The 21,320-nt window shown below is 46.1% G+C and overlaps 1 protein-coding gene and 1 pseudogene across 3 annotated transcripts in view; both read left to right on the top strand.

Moving 5' to 3' along the window:
- The window catches only part of Igf2bp1 (insulin like growth factor 2 mRNA binding protein 1), a 43,819-nt gene extending 33,893 nt beyond the window's left edge, over positions 1-9,926 (top strand). Inside the window, exons 6-15 of one of the 3 annotated variants that reach the window (XM_027924754.2) lie at positions 1,440-1,721; positions 2,547-2,681; positions 3,453-3,575; positions 4,078-4,213; positions 5,252-5,374; positions 5,772-5,888; positions 6,876-6,950; positions 7,688-7,819; positions 8,330-8,443; positions 9,834-9,926. In XM_027924754.2, the coding sequence (XP_027780555.1) occupies positions 1,440-1,721; positions 2,547-2,681; positions 3,453-3,575; positions 4,078-4,213; positions 5,252-5,374; positions 5,772-5,888; positions 6,876-6,950; positions 7,688-7,819; positions 8,330-8,443; positions 9,834-9,926 (1,330 nt within the window). Of the gene's footprint in view, positions 1-1,439; positions 1,722-2,546; positions 2,682-3,452; positions 3,576-4,077; positions 4,214-5,251; positions 5,375-5,768; positions 5,889-6,875; positions 6,951-7,687; positions 7,820-8,329; positions 8,444-9,833 lie in introns of all 3 variants that reach the window. The other 2 variants (XM_027924753.2, XM_027924755.2) reach the window with 2 other exon arrangements.
- Positions 9,927-20,609: 10,683 nt separating this feature from the next.
- On the top strand, positions 20,610-20,811 carry LOC114083498 (small nucleolar RNA U3; annotated as a pseudogene).
- The last annotated feature ends 509 nt before the right edge of the window (positions 20,812-21,320 follow it).

The raw sequence follows: 21,320 nt of genomic DNA, 5'->3' as shown, positions 1-21,320 counted from the left end.
TTTCTAACTCCTTAGCATGGTTGAGCAGTTACGCTTCTCTGTAACCATTGTTACAGATCTCATTTTTTTTTTTTAACTGCTAACAAGCTGAGGTTTTGTGTGTCAGGATGGTGGTATCACATCTGGGTGTGGTGGCACACTTCTATATAATCCCAGCAACTTGGGAGGCTGAAGCAGGAGAATCGTGGGTTCAAAGTCAGCTTCAGCAACATAGCAAGGTTCTAAGCAACTCAGTAAGACCTGTGTCTTGGGTTACCTTTTACCAGAAAATCACAAATATTCTATACTGTTAATATACTTAAGAAAAGCATCTTCATCATAGATTGACATCAAAATGTGATTTCTACTAATGGGTTTTACACCAAATTTTCTTAACTACGGAAGGTGGCAGACTTGGTGTAAAAAAAAGCCTCTTATTTTATCATGTGCTTTCACATGTGATTCTCACATGCATCCTGTAAGACATATCATTTTGACTGAAATTGAAAAGCTGATATTAAATTGAGCAAGAGACCCAAAATAACCATGGCAATCTTGAGCTTGAACTTACACATTTTAAAACTTACTTCAAAGCTGCAATAATCAAATCAATGAGTTATGTGCAGGAGAACAGACATAGATCAGTGGAATCTAGAAATAAACATTTAGGTTGAGAATCAACCAGTCACTTTTTTAAAAAAGAGATGCTATAAAAATTCAGTGGGAAAATAGTCTTTATAAAGAATGGTACCAGGGTAATTTGATATACATAGACAAAAAGACGAATTTGGACCATCGCTTGCACTTTATATACAAATTAACTCTGAATGCGTCACAGTTATAGACAGGGCAGGCAACAACCTCCACTTTGCAGCTGATGAGACTTAGGTCTAGACTAGGTAGGGTGTGGACTAGGTTACAAATTACCTAGTGCACAAACCAGTAGTGTCTTAACTCATTTGAGTATCTTCACTTATCATTGGGATAAGCCAGGACAGGATTAACACATTTTTAAGCCTTGGCTTCATCATCTATAATATCAAGGTTTTGCAGTAGTTAGTACTTGGTTTCTTCATCCTCTGGTAGGAGTCCCATCCAGAAACTGCGGGTGTCAGCTTTGTCAAGTCACTTCACATATGTGGTTCTTTTTTAGACCTATGACTTGGTTTTCCTCCTAAGACTGTATGTTCCCTTGTACTGGAAGCCACTTCTCTGATGATATAAATGGAAGGCCATCCCATCAAATGTCATTAGGCATCTCTATATTTATTCTTTTGATGTCTTCTACCATGTAAGCTGAAGGCTTTCTTAAACAGTAGATGGGGGTGGTAGGAGGTGGTTACCTCCCTTTCCTCGCTGTGTTCCATGTTGTAACTGGGTAGAATGCTATTGAACAAGGAAGGCTCCTGGTGTGATTGGCAAAGGTTGGAGTGACCAGTGGATTTCCCCTCTGTTCCCAGAGCCATCATGAAGCTGAACGGCCACCAATTGGAGAATCATGCCTTGAAGGTCTCCTACATTCCTGATGAGCAGATAGCTCAGGGTCCTGAGAATGGGCGCCGAGGAGGCTTTGGCTCTCGTGGTCAGCCCCGCCAGGGCTCTCCTGTGGCAACAGGGGCCCCAGCCAAGCAGCAGCAGGTGGACATCCCCCTTCGGCTCCTGGTGCCCACCCAATATGTGGGTGCCATCATCGGCAAGGAGGGTGCCACTATCCGTAACATCACAAAACAAACGCAGTCTAAGTGAGTCTGTTTGCTGGGGACAGAGGCTAGGTGCGGGAACTCCCTCTTTCCTCGGGAGACCTCCTGGAAGCACCCTGGGGCATCAACATTTTACTCTTAAAGTTGCTTGGGATACTTAGGGGTCACTTGCTTCCACTTCTGCCTCCTGGATTGCGGTGGGCAGATGGCAGGGGACAAGGGATCTGGGGTATACCACTGGTGGTAGTGACTGGGCCCTGTACTCTTAGTAAGAAGGGGTTCTATATAGTTTCACAGAAAGTCTCAAACACATGCCAGTGTAATGAGTCAGTAGCTCTTTGATGCTTATGCTTTCATGACCACTTGGTGGCCACAGGCTTAGTCAAACCTGGCTAAAGATAGAGCCATATGATATGGGCTATAATTATCCCCCATCTCACATTCCCATAAATTACCACCTTTCTCTAGTTTTTATAGCTGATCGGTATGCTCTGTGGGAAAGAAAAGGTCACATTATTCCCTTAATCATAATAAATCCTGTTTTTCCTTACTTTTTGTTGGTACAATGTATCTTATGATTGCTTCAAGGGGGACATACAGAATTCAAGGGGAAATGCAGCTTTACAAGCCTGGCCTGATAACCCTACCCTGGCATCAGTGTTGTAGATGACATACTTGTCCCTCGCCACCTGCTGAGAGAGTCAGAATAACAGCCTGACCACATTTCCCTGGCCCTTCTCAGTTCTGTACCTGACTGGCCTTGTTGGAAGAAGAGCATGTTCTTTGCTTTTGGTGGATTGAGGTGGGGAAGCCTAAGGACCACTGTCACTGGGGAAAACTAACTGGCTTTGTCCTTGTGGTCCTCAGGATTGATGTGCATAGGAAGGAGAATGCAGGTGCAGCGGAAAAGGCCATCAGCGTCCACTCAACCCCCGAAGGCTGCTCCTCAGCCTGTAAGATGATTTTGGAGATCATGCATAAGGAGGCAAAGGACACCAAAACGTAAGGCTCCAGCTTTTCTTGCCTTCAGAGAATGCTAACTTACTCCTGCTCACACACACTTTCTTGTCCCCGTAACTTTCTTTTTGGTGGTACTATGGTTAGAACCCAAGGAGGCCTCCTCACACATGTCAGACAAGTGCTCTGTCACTGAGTCCAAATCTTCAGTTTCCAGCAACACTTTTTTTTTTTTGTACTGTGTATTGAATTTAGGGGCACTCCACCACTGAGCCACATCCCCAGCCCTATTTTGTATTTTATTTAGAGATAGGGTCTCTCTGAGTTGTTAAGAGCCTTGCTGAATTGCTGAGGCTGGCTTTGATCCTCCTGCCTCTCAGCCTCCTGCATTGCTGGGATTACAGGTGTGTGCCACCATGCCAGCCTCCAGCCCTGCTTTATAAATTTTATTTATCTATTTTTATGCGGTGCTGAGGATCGAACCCAGTGTCGTGCACATGCTAGGCAAGCGCTCTACCGCTGAGCCAACTCTAGCACTTAATGATATTATCTATTTTTAAAGTATACAGTTTTGAGTTTTATTATATGTATTATACCAATTAAAACCATCATCACAGTTAACATAAAGCCTTTGCCCCCAAGTTCCTTTGCGCTCTGTCCTCCTCTTCCAATTCTCTATTCCTAAGCAACCACTGACCTGCTGATTTTTATAACCTTCCAACACTTTTTGTCTTGTGGCTTGTCCTATAAGCCCCATATTGGGGATGGCATGATGACCACCACCAAAAGAACTCTTGTCCTCTGTTTCTTCCCCAGGGCTGATGAAGTCCCACTAAAGATCCTGGCCCATAATAACTTTGTGGGACGTCTCATTGGCAAGGAAGGGCGGAACCTGAAGAAGGTGGAGCAGGACACAGAGACGAAAATCACCATCTCCTCGTAAGGCAGCCCCCACTTTCCTGTTTATGGGGAGGCTTGCTGTCCCCATAAGAAGTTGTAGTGGGCAGCCTCCCTGGAAGAACAAGTTAAGGGGTGGATTACCTTTATGCAAGTACCAAGTCTCCTCATTCCTTCAGTTACTAGCCTGTGGGCAGTGTAACTGCTATCTTCTAAAAAACCATTGCCTCCAGCCATGTTGGAGACTTAACAGGTGGGGCCAGGTTCTAGGCTTGGCTGGGGTTGGCTGGTGACTGGAACCTGCCCAGGATTGGCTCCACTCTGGCAGAAGGGTATCAGTGGAGCAATCTCATCTCTCTGTACCTCTGTCTCTGACCTGGCTACAAAATCAGGGCCCCAAAGGCTGGAAATGGAGAATTACTTGCCATAAGTCACACCGATTACAGAAGTGGGGGACCTGGGACTTGGATGGTCTCTGGGTCTCATCCCCTGCCAGGTCCTGGGATGCTAGTGAAAGCCTGAGACCACCCTGTTTTTTCTCCAGGCTGCAGGACCTCACCCTCTACAACCCGGAGAGAACCATCACCGTGAAGGGGGCCATTGAGAACTGCTGCAGGGCTGAGCAGGAAATCATGAAGAAAGTTAGGGAGGCTTATGAGAATGACGTGGCCGCCATGAGCGTGAGTATTAGGTCTTGCTCCTTTGTGTTCCCTTTCCTGGCCATGGACAGGAAGGTGATAGTCACATGCACCCTGTGCTGTAAGGCCTTGGAGCATCACTTTTCTGTTTTTTGGACATGAACTCATCAGAAATGGCTTTTTTTTTCCCCCCTGTAATGCTGGGAATGAAATCCAGGCGAGGAAAGGCAGAACCTGAAGCAAGCACTCTACCACTGAGCAACATTTTCAGCCTCAGAAATAACTTCACCACATTTAATTAACAGGGACTTTTCATCTGTTTCCTCGATTTCTGTGGAGAATCCAGTCTTGAGTGTTATAGATTCCTATAGTTGAGATTCAGCCTTGGGCTGAGTGGCTGTGACCCTTCTGTAAACTTTGTGGTTATGTGCACTTTAGTGGAGAGAGGGTTTTATATTTTTCATCTGATTTTCAAAAGGAGAGTGCAGGCAGGTGCAGTGGCCTATAATCCCAGTGACTTGGGATGCTGAGTCAGGAGGATCACAAGTTCAAGAGCAGCCTCAGCAACTTAGGGATGCTCTACTTGTCAAAATTTAAAAAAGAGGCGGAGAATGTAGCTTTGTGGTTCATTGCTCCTGGGTTAAATCCCCAGTACAGAAAAAAAAGAAAATGTGGGTGGAAGTGGTATATGATGGAACCACTGAGTTCTAGAAGTCAGAGGGAGCTCTGTTGCCCTGCTGAACATTAGATTACTGCATTATGAGTCTGGTCTGTCTTCCACTAGAGTGGATGAACCCACCATAGAGGAAGGGCCACTGACATCCAGGGCTGGTTGGCTCTTCAGGTTGGAGGTGCTGGCTCTTAGTCCAGTGAGGACATGACCTCAATAACAATTCCACAGCTGTGTAGTGTGAGAATACAGGAAAACCACGAGGCCAGGCAGGTTTTTATGTAAAAGCATGTAGTTCTCAAGGTTTTGGCCCACTTCCTCTGGGGTTGTTTGACTTTTACCAGCCAGGGCCACAGGCAAGGGACCACTGGGCTCTCTCAGCTGACCTGCTCCCTACCTTCTTTCCCCAGCTGCAGTCTCACCTCATCCCTGGCCTTAACTTGGCCGCCGTCGGGCTTTTCCCAGCCTCGTCCAGTGCAGTCCCACCACCTCCCAGCAGTGTTACTGGTGCTGCTCCCTACAGCTCCTTTATGGTAAGTGGAAGGTCTTATCTCAGGGATCCCAGTCTTGTGGGTGGTCTACCTTAAGAGGCCCAACTCCCTGTGCTCAGGAGAAGGATGGGAGGTCTCTGAGATGGCCCTCCTCTGCATTGCTCCCAGCCTTGGGCTCTGACTCCAGAATGCTAACTGTGCCGAGCCCAGCAGAGCTTGCTACCCGGATGCTCAACACTTTTCCTCACTCTTACTCAGCCTCTTACCTTTGGGCCTGCTGGGCTTAGGATGAGCTAAAAGCTCATGCATGCATCAGCAGCATAGGGGTACTGCTGGGTACCTGCACTTCCTCTTCCTTGAGGCTGCAAGGCAGAGGAATGGAGGAACCCCCTGGGTCCTTCCCACAGGCCCTTGGTAAGAAGTCCTTGTCCTACAGCAGGCTCCAGAGCAGGAGATGGTGCAGGTGTTCATTCCTGCCCAGGCGGTGGGTGCCATCATCGGCAAGAAGGGACAGCACATCAAGCAACTTTCCAGATTTGCCAGTGCCTCCATCAAGGTGATTTGCTCTGTGTTCCTCCAGTTCCTGGGATGTTTGTTCCAGATTCCCATATGCTTTGGAGAAATCTGCATCTCTAGTTAGGGACCTGTGCCGCCAGCCCCCCTCCCCCCACTGCAATCTTCTTTGCATTTTTTTTAGTTGTAGATGGACACAATAACTTTATTTTTTTATTTTTATTTTTTGTAGTTGTATCTGGACAGCATGTCTTTATTTTGTTTGTTTATTTTTATGTGGTGCTGAGGATCGAACCCAGTGCCTCATGCATGCCAGGCGAGCGCTCTTCCACTGAGCCACAACCTCCCCCAGTTTTCATTACTTTTGACCTTGCTGTGTCCTTTGTGGCCTGCATTCAGTGCTTCTGGGTTTTCAGACTGGATAGGAGCAGGACTTCAGTGTGGAAGTAGCCCCACAGGGAGCCTCCCTTTTCTCATCAGTACACAAGGAAACCATACAGTTAGAACCCCCGGCTCACTCTGTGCTACAGTAACACTAAGTGAATTTTATTTGTCTTTTACCTTCCTTGGATCTGGAGTAGAGGGGAGAGAAGGAGAATGTGTCCTCATGAAGCAAAGGTGCTGTTAATTTCACAAACCCAAATTCCAAGTGATGAAGTGGTCTTTGAATCTTTGGGGAGAAGCTGTGATTGTTCCCCTGTGGAGGTGCAGTCACTGCCCTTCTGCCATTGGTCATCTCACCTTGTGTCTCTGCCTCAGCAGTTTACAGTGAAACTCCACTACAGGCTGAGTGGGGAGGGCCAGGAAAACTTAATGAGAAAATGTCACCGAGCAGGACCTTGTAACTGACCACCTGTGTCCTTGTCACAGTTTGGGTGCACCTGGGCAGTGACTTGGGCTTCAGGTTCTTCCCTTTCCCAGTTCTCAGCATGGACAGTGGAAGTGAGTGTGGTAGGGAAGGGATCGGGAGGATGTAGAGATGGTAGGAATCTCCCTCTAGAAAGTCTCTCTTTGCTATTTGGTTTTTTAGATTGCTCCACCGGAAACACCTGACTCCAAAGTTCGAATGGTTATCATCACCGGACCCCCAGAGGCCCAATTCAAGGTTTGGATTTATATTGTTTTTCCAAACTGATTTACAGGGGGAATTGAGGTTGGGAACCTGATGTGTGCAGGAGAAAGCCCGGTGCAGCTTCTGATAGCTGTCATATTCTTGTCACATCTTTCACTCTTTCCAGCAGGATGCTGCTTTCAAAGTGGAATTGAACTTCTTTTTCATGTCGACTTCTACTTCCCCCTCCAGTTCCTGCAGGTTCATACAGGAATTATAGAGAATGAAATCTGAGGTCTTGGCATTCGATGCCAATTCCCTAGTGTCCACCATATCTGTAGGTTGTTGAGCTTGTGATCAGAAGGCCAGATAGCTTAACCTGACCTACATGAGGATGGAGAACTGGGACAGCTTTCTAGGGCCAGGCAGGGCTGCCCTCTGCTTGACTTGATGATTTGCCATTAAAGGCCTTGATGTGCTAGTCTTGCCACATCCAAATAAATGCAGTCCTCCCGGTCTTATAGGTCTGCTTTGGAGCTGGTGAGTTATAATCCTCCTAGACATATTTATTCAGTTACTCACAATTCGTAATAATGCTCCAGGACCTGCAGTGTTGGAGCTAGGCGGAGGGGACCTTGACTGGTTTCCGAATGGGGCCTTTCACACCACCTGCCAAAAGAGCGGAAAAGGACGGACTGGAGTGGAATGTGGGGTTAAATTCGGTGTTTACCACTCTTCACTTTAGTCACAGATATATGACCTGCTGATTAACAATGACCTCCTCTCCCCAGGCTCAGGGGAGAATATATGGAAAACTCAAGGAAGAAAACTTCTTTGGTCCTAAGGAAGAAGTAAAGCTGGAGACACATATCCGAGTGCCAGCCTCGGCCGCTGGCCGTGTCATTGGCAAAGGCGGCAAAACGGTGAGCCCTTAGGGCCATGTTGAAGGCTTTGGGCTTTGGAGTCCAAATCCAACAGGGCCTCTCTGGCCTCCTATTCCCCTGTTTTGCTCGATTGCAGGATGCCCACTTGCCCTTCTGCTTGAAGTTCTATGCCTGACTCCCTGTTAGTACCTCTTATCTCTTTTTGAATATTTATTTTTTAGTTGTAGTTCTCAATACCTTTTTTTTAATGTGGTGCTGAGGATCGAACCCAGGGTCTCTCACGCACTAGGCGAGCGCTCTGTGGCTGAGCCACAACCTCAGCCCATATCTCTTATCTCTTGCTCCAGTTCTATTTCCCCAAGTTCAATGCCTGACTCCCTGGTGGTAGTCTTGCTCCAGTCCCACCCATGCTTTTATGTGTGTATGGTGCTGGTGATGGAACCCAGGGTCTTGTGCATGCTAGGCAAGTCCTCTATCTCTGAACTACACCCCAGCTCCCCACTCATGCTTTCTTGATAGCATCCTGAGCTCTTTTCTGGCCACCCCCAGGTGAATGAGTTGCAGAATCTGACAGCTGCTGAGGTGGTAGTGCCGAGGGACCAGACGCCTGATGAAAATGATCAAGTTATCGTTAAGATCATCGGGCATTTCTATGCCAGCCAGGTACATCCGGTGCTCCCCGATCTCCGAAGGGCTGCAGGGGCCGGAACCAGAGAAATGATGGCCATGACCCCTTCCTCCCTGGTTCCTGATCTTCCACCCTCCCATCCTTTTCTTGGAGCTCCTCATCCCTGCCCTTCCCTGGTCTGGGGTTGACATCACAGCCTAGAAACAAGGCCAATCTCAGCTTCAAACTTCAAACTGGGGCCTCAACAAGGCAAGGAAAGGGTGACTGACAGCGTAGTTCAAAAAATCTGAAATGCTCTGTGTGTTAGCCCTAAGAGTAAGGACTCTGAGACCACTGAACACAGTTCCAGCAGGTTGTCACAATCCAAGGCAAAACTGTCCCCTTACCTCTGAGCATAGTTGGTGCAGCACTGAAAACCGAGTTCAGGCCCCACATAGCCTCTCTGCTCTGTTACCTGGATTAGCAGCCTACTCTGTTATAATCCTGGGAGAAGTATTGGTAAGGACCACAGGAATAATAGCTAAAATTTGTGGGTACTTATGATACACACCCAGCATTGTATCATGGTTTTTGTATATTGACTGATTTAATCCCTTTAACAGTTTGATTTTACCAACAAGGAAATGAGGGTAGATCTAAGGATGTATACCACCAGGGTGTATTAAATATTACAGCAGTTTCAGTTGATCTGCTTGAGGATTAAGTGAAATACTTAAAACATCAGGCCAAGCCTGATGGAATCTGAACTCTGAATCTGAATCTGAATTTACTAGTGAATTCCACATTTTTTTCCCCAATGTAGAGCTACTTTCTCTTAACCAAGAAACCAAGCACTCAATTTATGGAAAGGAAACATTCTGATACATTTGTAGACATGAATTCCATCTTGCAGTAGATTTCTCTTGCAAAACTTTATTCTAAAGGAGGAAACTTATAAGTAGGATACACTAAAGGTAGGGGAAATCCTTTGGTATTTCAATCCAGTCCAGTTCACAATGGAGTGTATTTATTTGACTTTTTTTTTTTTTTTATTAAGCCACAGCTGGGCACTATGTCCGCTCCCTCTGGCATTATATGACTATTGGATTTGTGATGGTGTCTGCTAATTTATGACTCTGGACACCAGGAATGTACCTCTGGGTCGAAGCTCAAGTTGTTCCATTTCTAGGTTCAATATCATGACAAAGTGTTAACTTTGTCAAGTTCTAAATTCCGATTAATAGATTTCTGCTGTGTCTCTGCTCCCTTCTGTGCTCACCCTCTCTGTCCCCGCTTACTTTCTGTTTTGCCCAGAGGAGGCTCACTTGGAGGCAGAGAAACTTAAGGTTACCTAGATCCTCAGTCTTCTTCTACATATTCTAATAAGTCCTGGAACTTCTCCCCTTGTTGATCCTCATCCCACTCGCTTGCCTGTTCTTGCTGCAGATGGCTCAGCGGAAGATCCGAGACATCCTGGCCCAAGTTAAGCAACAGCACCAGAAGGGACAGAGCAACCAAGCCCAAGCACGGAGGAAGTGACCAGCGCCTTCCAATCCCGTTTGCTTCAGGATGCCGGGCAGAACTGGGGAGTGCACTCTCCCGGCAGGCCTGAGAATGAGTGGGAATCAGGGACCTCCTTGGGGCTGGGCTGGAGATCAGGTTTGCCCACTTGCTTGAAAAGGATGTTCTGGTGAGGAATCCTGATCTCTCCATCCCAAACCCCTGACTGACCAGCCCAGCCAGGCCCACCACACCTTGGGGTGTCACCATTCAAATTCTAGCTCAGGGTGCTTTTAAACGTGGATTGTTTAAGGAAGTTCTCCAAATCCCACCAAGAGGATGGTTCAGTCTCCAGTGGGGAAGAGAAATAAAGTTTCCTGCAGGTTTATAAAAACCTCAAAGGATGGTTTGTTTCTTGACCCAAAAATCTTTCTTTCTTTCCCCTTCTTGGTTAATTGATTAAAATATACTTCCATTCTCATGCCCTTACACCACCTCTTCCTATAGTTACACTGTTTTAACTACTACCAGGAAAATGGGAACTAATGCATTACTTTGTATTGACTGTGTAGAGAAGACACATCTTCATCTGTAGCTTGATTCCAAACCCTCCCTAACCAACCAATAGGGAACAGCAAAGAATTAAAGAAGGGGTAGGGGCAGGGAAAGAGCTTATTAAAAACATAGTAATCCACGTTTAAAAGGAAGTACCCTTGGGCTGGGGATGCAGCTCAATGGTAGAGCAGTTGCCTAGCCTGTGTAGTTCCATCCCCGGTACCATAATGAAAGGAAAAAAAAGAGAAAAATTCTCTTGTGACTGGTCTATTCCAGATCACCATCTTAAAAATTTGGCACAATTGAAATTCCCCCTCAGGCTGTTGGGCCTCCCCCACATTTACATCCTCCAAACCCTATGGGTCCCCCATCATGTCCAGGTGCACATGGGTGGCACTGAACACTCAGCAGGGTAGCGCCTTACCACTGTCCCTGATTCCCATCACTCTCAGGCGGATTTTTATATATTTTTTTAAAGTCTATTTTAATGATTGGATATGAGCACTGGGAAGGGGACATGAACTCCCCTTGATAAAGTCTCAGTTTCATGGAGGACTTGAGTGGCCCAAAGGTGCCCTCACCCCAGCCTATGTGCTCCCATAAGGGCTGGTTCCCAGAGGCAAGGGTTGTGGGACACTGCCCACCACAGCACTCTTTCCTTAGTGATGGTGGTGGGACTTGGAACCCAACCTTGAGCTCCCGATAAAAGCTAAAGTCCATCATCTGGTAAAATCAGGAAATTGGAGATTATTTGCTTCTGTTTTATTCTAGAGGAGTATTTAACTGACGGCTTCTGACTCCATGAATTATTATGATGAAAGGTGTGCCTAAAAACAAAATTCAGAATATCAGCAGCATAATTTACAAAAGGGATAAATAAGCATAATTTATTAATTTACCAGGCTCAAAAACATCCCGTTGGAAGTTTAGCCCTTTTGGAGAACAGCAGCCATCAGTTGAATGAGGTTAGGCCTCCCCTCGTAATACTATATTGATTGTCAGTTCAGATTAGCCAGGTGATGCACTTTAGCTACCCTGGACAATACTATCAAGTGTGCTGGGAAGGAAGGAAGGCCTCTCTGCATGTGGAGAATTCCGTGCACGGAGTTTCCCTCCTTCCGACATTGCAACAACAGTGACAACAGGACAACCATGATGCGTGGGTGGAGTCAGGCAATGCCGTGTGCGAAGTAAACTACCTCAAGGTATGAAGTTACCTCAGCAATTATTTTCCTTTTTGTTCCCCTGAACCCCATTTTTTAATTATTTTTTTGATTTTTTTTCTTTGCGGCTTGCTGATATTTTATATAAAAAAGAAAAGCAAAGCAAAAGAGAAGCTGATAGTCTTGAATATTTTATTTTTTTAATGAAAGAGAAAAATGAGAAAGTTATGTTTCATAATTTCTTACAACATGAGCCAGTAACCTTTAGCAACTCCCTATGGAGAACAGGCCCTGTGGGAAAGGCGGCAGGGACTGGACCCTTGGTAGGAGGCTGGGAGTGGAGACGGAAGGGCCCTGGTTGGACAGCCGCAAGGAGCAGAGTCCAGAGCCTTGCCCAGCTCTGATCTCTGACTTGGGATCCCCTGCTGAAATATCCTGCCTGACAGGATTCAAAGGCCTCGCAGAGCCCTGGGTCCCTTGGGGCAAAACAGCAGTGTCCACCTACCTGCAAGCCTTTGGGCTCCTCTCTTCCTGCCTTCGGTTAGACGGCCTCCCAGCCGGTTTTCCCACCTGTGGTACTGTTGTGATATTTTAAAATATTGCCTCCGTTTTATCGAGGAGAGAAAAATAACTTAAAAAAAAAAGAAAAAAAAAAGAGAAAAAGATTAAAAAAATGAAAAAAAAAACCCTTTAAAAAAATCTATATTTCTCTGTCTAAAAATATGGGAGCCAAGATTCCGTTCATGGGAGAAAGACAAGGCCACCCTCTCACCCTCAGAGAGGTCCACCTGGTTTGTCATATACAATTTTAAAAAAATTTTTTTTTTGTTAATTGTTGATTCATTTCCATCCCAACTTGCTATTCTTCTTAGAGTATGTTCATAGACCAAGGGGCAAACAGATCCTCAGATGGCTGTCCCACCCCCACTCCCTATCTTTAGATTGATCTGATTGATTCAAAAAGTGGACCCATATACTTAGGGAATACTTGATTTAGGGTGGTGGGTAGCCAAGAGAGACAGGGGAAACGGACACAGGTGATTGGAACAATTTTCTGCCTTGCTAAGGTCTGATCACTTTGTCAACATGAAATCCTTTCATAGCCCCCAGAACTCTAGGCCCAAAGAAGAGAAGCAAGAAAGCATTTAGGGATGAGATCAGGATTACAGAATTAAGCCTCCCACCTGTCCCAACCACAAAAAGGGTCTCCCAGCTTTCCATCTCTGGCTCTGTATTCTTTGTCCCCAAATGAAGCAGATAAGATTCAGACTTCGGCCATTTAGTGATTTAAAGCTGATTTCTAGCAGCAAGCATGCTTTGATATCTGGTTCAAATGATCATCAGGAAAAAGAAAAAATCCCACAGTACCTGAAATGTGATTGTTGCAGTGTTCAGTTCCTTGGGGGGGCCTGCTCCCTTCATACCTTGGAAGTTCGAGTCCTTTTGGCTTGGCTGGTTTAGCTCCCAGAAGAGACCAGGAAGTGTGGCAGGGGACCAGAAAACTTACTTGGATTAGGCAAGCCTCCACTCATCGCTGATGTTTGCCCAGCAGGAAAATTGTGGAAGTTAGGCTACCAGAAAGCAAAAGGAATTTGGCTAGGGGGTTGAGGTTTCGCTGGAGGCAGCATCTTGGCGTGCCCTTCTGTGACCTGAAGATCAGGTCTTAGGGCACCTCCTTTCCCCCAATCCTTGGGAAGACAACAAGCTATCCTGAGAAGCACTCGGGATATCTGGATGGTTTTGAGAAAAAGCGACTTTTTAAAAAGACGCTTCTGTGCTCTTAACTTGTGTGTGCGCAACATGTATATTTTTATGAAAGGACCATCTCTTTAGGATATATTTTTTAAATTCTTTGAAACACATAGAAAACCAAAATGGTTTGATTCACTGACTTAACTTTGAAGCTGCATCTGCCAGTTACATGCTGATGGCTTTAATCCCCTCTAGGGTCCTGTTGCCTTTTGTAGTTTGGGTTGTGAACTTGGCTCCTAGGAGGGGTCTGGGTAGGAGAGAGCCATTCTTTGGGACAGGGAGTTATAGCCCCCCGTTTACTATTTGCTCCCCTCCTCCCAGTCCTTCTCCATGTTTTTCTTTTTTTCCCTTTTTTCCTGAGCTCCACGCTTCTGGGGGGAAGTTGGGAGCCATTCTCTTATTTATGCCTCACTGTTGGCAGAAAAGACCACACAGGTGAAACCCAGAGGACGCTGGAGCGCGGGGGCTCCAGTTGGTTCTATGTCCATTTTCCTCTGTGCCAAAGACAGACAGACAGGCTGAGAGAGGCCATTTCTGAATCAAAGCAGTAGCCATCTTTCGACATCTCCCCGTGCTGTCTGAGGGGGAGGGGCCTGGAAACTGTGTGAGCTAAAGACAGAGTCCCCTCCCTTCTGAGGGGACTTGGGAGTGGTGCTTGCCAAGGGGTAGGGAGCTGAGAAAGGGGGTTCTTTGGCTCCTGGTTGCACTTTGGGGAAAAGGGATGTTTAGGGCTCCTGTTTGTGGGACTGCTCTCGTCCCCTGTCCCCACTGCAGAGATAGCACCGTGGAGTTCCCGTCAGGCCTGGCAGACTGGCAGTGAGGAGGGGCCTCAGTTAGCTCTCCAGGGTGCCTTCCCCTCCTCCCACCCCAGACATAAAATAACCTGCCAATCTGGGAACCAGCAGTGCTACAAACTACCTCACCGAGCCCAGAGGGAGCTGAGGAAGCCAGCACCTCTAGGCCACCCTTCCTGCCACCTCTCGGGGCGGGGTCTCCCCCTTTCTTTCCCCTGAAGTGTTCGCGGGGAGATCCTCCTGGCTCTGCCATTCAATCCATGCGACTGTTTTGCCTGTTGAAAACCAATAGAAGGAAAAACCGCACAGCCTGACACATGATTGCAGGAAGATTGAAGAAAAGAAAAAAAAAATCCTCACTGATGCCAGGGGACGTAAAAAGCCATTTCTCTTCCAAATACTCGATGGTTTAGATGCAGAATGTTCCTTATATTCAGACGTAGAGTTAACACCAGCTGAAACTTCCGTTTCTTTCCTTTGGACACTGACTCAGTGGGGGTACAGGGCAGAGAAAAGGCCTCATGGCCTGAGATGGGTTGAGGGGTGGGCAACAGCCCCAGCCCTGAATCTCGCCCTGTGGACCTCCTTGGGTCACAGTGTGATGGCACCAGTACTGGTGTCTTAGTATGGTTGAATCCGGACTGACAAGACAAAAGAAAGAATTTTTTTTTTCCTTAAGTGAAATAGCAGGAAGCTCTTCGTGAGCGTGTTCTGAGTGATCACAGGTGATGAATGCTACGAGTATAAATGGATTAACTACCTCAGTCCTTTACAGTAAGATTGGAACTAAGGGCAGGGACTCGTGCATGAGGGTATGAGTCCCAGCCCAAGTGAGTTGAGGCTTGTGCCACAAAGTTGGTCTTGGGGGTCAGGCAGGCCTGCCAGCATCCCCACTCATTGGTCGGGTTGGCAGGGCTGGCCATTAGGTCCCCGCTTTCTGCCTTCCTTGCTGGTGCTTCACCCCTTTCCTCCAGCTTGTTCCTCTCACCTGCATTCGCTTTGTTGGACCAGATGGTGAGGGACTCCTCCACAGGGGGCTGGCTGGAGGTGAGCGCAGGCTTGGCCTGGCAACCTGTCAGTCACAACACCCGGGGAAGCCAGAGCTGAGACCCCTTCCACAGGGTTTCTTTGAGACTTTCCCACCTCCGTGGACCCCCCTTCTCCATCTTCAAGGGGATACTTGGCTCTGGAAGGAGTTGAGGTGGAGCAGGACCCCTCACCCCCGGGAGAGTCTGAAGGCCTGGTCCACTGGACTCCCGTTTCGTAGTCTGGGAGCTCCTCTGGGCGACCCAGCCCCTCCCCACCCTCTAATGGACCTCCTCATAGAAGCCCCGTTTCACTTTTGTTTTATCTACCTCTTAGCAAAACAATAGAGAAAGTAGGTAGTGGCAACTCCACTTGCTTAGGTTAGGGGGGGAAAAGATTTCTTTTTCCAAAGGAAAAAAAAATATTACCTTAAAAATACTTTCCAAAAAATAAAAAATTAAAAAAAAATTTTAAGAGGGGACATTTTCCAGTGACTTCTGGATTGTTTTAACTTCCCAAGCTTTTTTTCTCCTTTTTTCCCTCATAAATTTCACTCTTTGGCAATCTTCTTCACTGATTTAGCTGATTCACAGGTACAGCTTTCCAGCCTACCCCTGGGCTTGCTGCATCCCTCATCTGTTCCTGCCAATGACACTTACCTGTGTTCTTACTACCCTCCCCGGCCAATTGACTTTACCCCCGCCCCCAATCAAAAGCCCATGTGTTGGGGTACTCAAGTCTTAGTCTCATTATTTTCCCTTACCAGGGCTTGGGTACTACTTGTAACATTTCTCTAATTTTATGTAAGCTACTGCTACCTAATGATATTTGAAATGAATTTCACTAGATTATGAGTTAGCATAACAAACATCCTCTACTACCCTTTGGGTTCTCCCCTTTCTCCAGAATCTTTATCCTGGTCCCCCAAATCAGAAAACATTGCATCCCCTGTGCTGAGACAGTGGATTGGTATACAGTCCTGAGACATTATGTAGAAAACTGAAATTGAATGAATGCAAATCAGGGGAGGTGCTGGAGGGCTACTGCTTGTGACTTTTTTTTTTTTTTTTTGTAAATGAGTGCTACCTTATTCTGTAATTGTGGCGACTTTGAAAATTGTACTTTACTGGAACTCTGCCAGCCATCACCACCTTGAATTTGATTGTACCCTTCCTCCCACCCCATAATCTGTTCCTCACTCTGTGGGGGGTGGGGGGAGGCAGCTGGCTTCAGACTTCTGGAGTTTGTTCTTTTGATGGATAAGCGCTCCAGTTTTCTTCCCCCGTGAAGGTTGTTTTAGCCACAACCCAATTTATTCCGCTGTTTCAATTTCAAAATAAAAGGAAACTTATATTGAAAGCCAAGTGTGTCTGTGTCTCAGGGAGGGTTTCTTGGGTCCGGGATCTGAGATGCTCAGACCTTCAAGGGTCAACTTCACAGGTGTCTGAGGTTCCCAGATGAAAAGCAGGTGTTTTTTTTTCTTAAATTTGCAGGACAAGGGAGACAAGTGTTTTTATTTCTGCAGTACTTCGGATTGAACAGGGGGGGCACTCTCCAGTGAGTTATATCTTCCAGCTAACATTTTTAGATGTGGATGGACACAATGACTTTATTTATGTGCTGAGGATCAAACCTAGTGCTTCACACAATTTTATTTAGAGACAGGGTCTCACTGAGTTGATTAGGGCCTTGCTGAATCACTAAGGCTGGCTTTGAACTTGATCTTCCTGTCTCAGCCTCCTGAGCCACTGGGATTACAGGCGTGCACCACCAAGACCAGCCTTTCTTTGATCCTTTTTAAGTTTTTGAAACCATCTCTCAATTGTTGAGGCTGGTGTGGACTTGTGATCCTCCTTTTTCAGCCTCTTGAGTCACTGGAGTTATGGATGTGCACTACTGTGTCCAGCAAGGAGCGAGTGGGTTGTAAATGGTTCCCTGGCTTTAATCTTGCTCTGCATATTGGAAGGTCAGATGTTCAAAATAAGGACTCCACGAGGAAAAGATGTTGTAAAGCTGCTGTGCAGATCAGTCACCTCTCTGGAAGTGAAGAGACCACTATCTGGACTTCCACTAATAAGAACTGTGCCCACTAATAAGAACTGTGCAAACGATCTTGTTTTCCTTATAATCCAGGAAAGGGAATGATGTATTCTGATCATGCCAACTCTTTGAAGGTCAGGTTGGTGAAAAAAGAGCATCGTGTGATAACCTAGATTCCCACTTGGCTCACCCGATTCAGTCTTTTTTTTTTTTTTAATACGATAATTTTTTAGGTTTCGGCAGACACAACATCTTTGTATGTGGTGCTTAGGATCGAACCCGGCCGCACGCATGCCAGGCGAGCGCGCTACCGCTTGAGCCACATCCCCAGCCCCCCCCCCCCATTCAGTCTTTATAGGACATCTGTCTTTTAATAAATGACCAGATAATGCTAGGCAATGGCATGCTTAAAGAGACGTTCCAGGTTATCTATTGGTGGACTAAGCATGCCGGACAGTTTAAGAACTATGTCTCTCGTGTAGGTTTTTGTGGCAGCCCTGGATATTAGGCAGACCTGTGAAAATCTTTCCACAGGGAACAGTGGAAAATATTTGCTGCAATGGCAATATACTGTTTGTCTTTTTCTTGTTTCTTCTTTTTTCCCCTGCTCCCCTGCTCCTTAACCTAGTTTTGTTTTTTAAAAAGATTATCCTCTGGTCCTGGGGATCAAACCCATGACCTTGTGTGGTAAGCATGTGCTTTGCCACTGAGCTTGTTTGAGAAGTTTGAATGTGAATGTGCATGTATTAAGATTATGGATTAGACTTGGAGTTGCAAATGACTTACATTTTTTTCTCCACATTTTTATGGGTGCATTATAGGTGTACATATTGATGGGGTTTGTTACACGCACACAATATAGCAGTAGAACTTGACCAATGTCACTCCCTCTGCACTTCCTCCTCCCTCCCTATCTCCCAACCCTTAGTCCCTCTCCTCTACTGATCTCCCTTTTTATTTTTAAATTTACCTCCACCTTTGTTTTTTCATTTTCCTCTCCAGCTTCCACAAATGAGAGAAAGCATACCACCCTTAACCCTCTGAGTTGGACTTATTTTGTTACATTTTCCTGCAAATGCCATAATTTCATTTTTTTTAATGGTTGAATAAAACTCCATTGTGTATATATAACACATTTTCCATTGATGGTCACTTAGGCCAGTTCCATCATTTGGCTATTGTGGATTGTGCTGCTGTAAGCATGGGTATGCATGGGTCACTGTAGCAGGATAACTTTAATTCTTCAGGGTAAATACCAAGAAATGCTATAGCTGGGTCATAGACTTCCACCTCTTTTTTGTTGTTGTTTGTACTGGGGATTTAACCCAAGGGCACTTTACCACCGAGCCATATCCCTTCTCCCCCTTTATTTTATTTTGAGATGGGACCTCACTAAGTTGCTGAGGCTGGCTTTGAACTCATGATCCTCCTGCCTCAGCTTCCAGAGTCACTGGGATTACAGGTGTGCCCAGAGGCATCTGACTGATTTACATCTCTTGATCTCTTTGTTTAAGAAATAATTTAAGATGGGCCAGGCACAGTGGTGCACACCTGTAATCCCAGTGGTTCAGGAGGCTGAGACAGGAGGATCGCAGGTCAAAGCCAGCCTCAGCAACAACGAGGTGCTAAGCAACTCAGTGAGACCCTGTCTCTAAATAAAATACAAAATAGGACTGCGGATGTGGTTCAATGGCCGAGTGCCCCAGAGTTCAAACCCTGGTACCCCGCCTCCAAACGAAAATAATTATGATGTCTTAAATTTGAGAATGGAACCTTGCATTGCTTCCCTGATGGCAGCCAGTACTGATCAAGACAAATATTTGTGCCCCACACTCATGTGTAAGAGCTTTCAGGATGGGTTATTTATTTAATCCTCAACAGTCTTAAATATTTTCTCCCTGTGGTGCTGGGGACCAAACCCAGGCCTCACACATGCCAGGCACTTACAGTGCCATAAAATTATCAGTCCCACACAACTATCCCCTTTTTGTAGATAGGAGTTGATGGTTAGAGAGATTATGTTACCAAAGTCACATACTTAGATTCTAGAACTTATACCTGTAACAGTTCATCTAGCCAGTGTCTCTGCAAGAGAAAGCTTCATTGGTGTTATGTGAGACAGGATTTCAAACTCCCAGTTTCTGCTGTAGGTTTATTATTCAGGAAATGAAGTTCAGACATAACACCCAGGTATGTGTACTTCTATTGGGGATCCCAGAACCATCCTTGGTGAATGAGATCAACCTGTCTTCTAGCCTCAATTCAGTAGTCACCATGAAGATGACAGAATGTAGTCAACAGGGAGGAGGAAGTGGACCTAAGCCCTACGTTATGGGACTTGGGCTGAACTGGGGACCTGCTAAGTATGCTGTGGCTCTGCCTTCTGCCAACTTGATCCTGAGGGACTACTTTTTGGCTCCCCAGCTGCCTTCTTCCTATATTCTCCCCTGGGTGGCTAAGGCTGTGATCCTAATTCAGCTCATCCCACTTATAATGTTCATCCTTCACTGTTTACATTTAAATCTGGCAAGGACGTTCTCGCAGGATCTGAAATCCTCCTTTCACCAACAAGGGGAACTTCCAGTTCCACATACCCCTGCTCCAGGTCCCAGCTTCCAACAGCCAAGTTCCAGTCCACCCTTGTCGCTGTCCTGTTTTATTTGTTCTTCCCACAGGTTGTTCCCTCTAGCACTTTGTCATTATACGCAGTACCACTTGAAACATCCTTTATTTTTTAATGTTATTACATTTTGTTTAGTTTTGTTTCTACTGCCTGGGCTACTTCCTGGGGTTCATTACCTATCGCTCCTTTCTATGGTTTTTCAATCCTTTAACTGTGAGACTGGGGCTTCAGGTGTTGAACAAGGAGAGTCAGCTTAAACCTGATCTGAAAATGGTGCAGTCTGTTCTGGAAGCTGTGGAATGCTTTGTCCAGGGCTTCCTGGTCAGGACCTGCGGCTAGATTCAGTCTGATGACCTAATTTCCCATTGGAGCTTGACCCCACTGGTAGGTTTTGTCATCCGGTGAAATAGTTTGCAAAGGGAAGAGAAACGAGAAGAGGACTTGTGATTGTCCTATAAAGGTCATAGGAGGGAGTATGGGTCGTTGTCTGTCCTTGAGTCATTTGAGTGGGTCCTAAGCTAAACAAGGGCAAGATGTGCTCCCAACTCTTGGCAGACTGTTTTACCTTGAGGGTGGACAAGAGACGATCTCAACAGAGACTAGAGGGAAACATCCTCCCCTGTTCCAAAGAAATTGGAGAATGACTAAAGTGGAGAGTATTATAGGGAAGGTCAGTCACCAGACCAGTAAACTTCTTTATCAAGATAAGTGATTCATGAATGTGCTCTGGAAATAGAGGAAGCCCCGAGCAGTGGCTGATAAAGTGACCCAGCTGATTATACAGGGATCATTTCTATAGTTTGTTACTAGAGAGGTTTCTTTGGTCACGTAGAGTTCTGGAAAACTCTCCGGAGGAAGTGAAGTGTTCCCTCCAGAGCATGAAGCTGGCTCTTGGTGTTTCTTTGTCACAACAGACATCAATGGTTCTCCACCCTTTGGAAGAGAAAGAGGGAGAGAATTTCCTGAGTGGTCCCTCTATTATAAAAGACAGCAATAATGAGGGGCTGGGCAGTAGAGCACTTGTCTAGCACATGCGAGGTCCTGAGGCCCCAGGTTGGATCCTCAGCACTACATAAAAATAAATAAATAAAATAAAGGTATTGTTTCTTACAAAAAAACAAAAAAACCCCCAGCAATAATGAATAAAAAAAAGGATCCCGCTGTGCCCCAATTTCCTTACTGGAATCAACCACTTGGTGTGGGCCAGGAAGAAGTCAACAATGTCACTGGCTGCCATGCAGTGGGGAAAGCCCTCCAGGGACCAGAAGAAGCCCATTTGTTGATGCTGGCATCTGTCCTTACCCTGCCACAGCAGCAGCTTAGCCTGACTGTCTCCTACCTTGTGAACATCAGCACCAGGGAACAGCCTTCCTAAGTTGGTTTTGCTCTGTCCTCTCTTCCTTCCGGCCTTCCTCTGATATGGTTTGAAGACCTAATGCGCCAAGCAGTTGATGCCATCCCAGAGATGTGGTTCGTGAGG

The sequence above is a fragment of the Marmota flaviventris genome, chromosome 17, assembly GCF_047511675.1.
Source record: "Marmota flaviventris isolate mMarFla1 chromosome 17, mMarFla1.hap1, whole genome shotgun sequence".
NCBI lineage: Eukaryota > Metazoa > Chordata > Mammalia > Rodentia > Sciuridae > Marmota > Marmota flaviventris.
The sequence above is the reverse complement of the archived record's forward strand: the minus strand, read 5'-3'. Positions and strand labels throughout refer to the sequence as shown.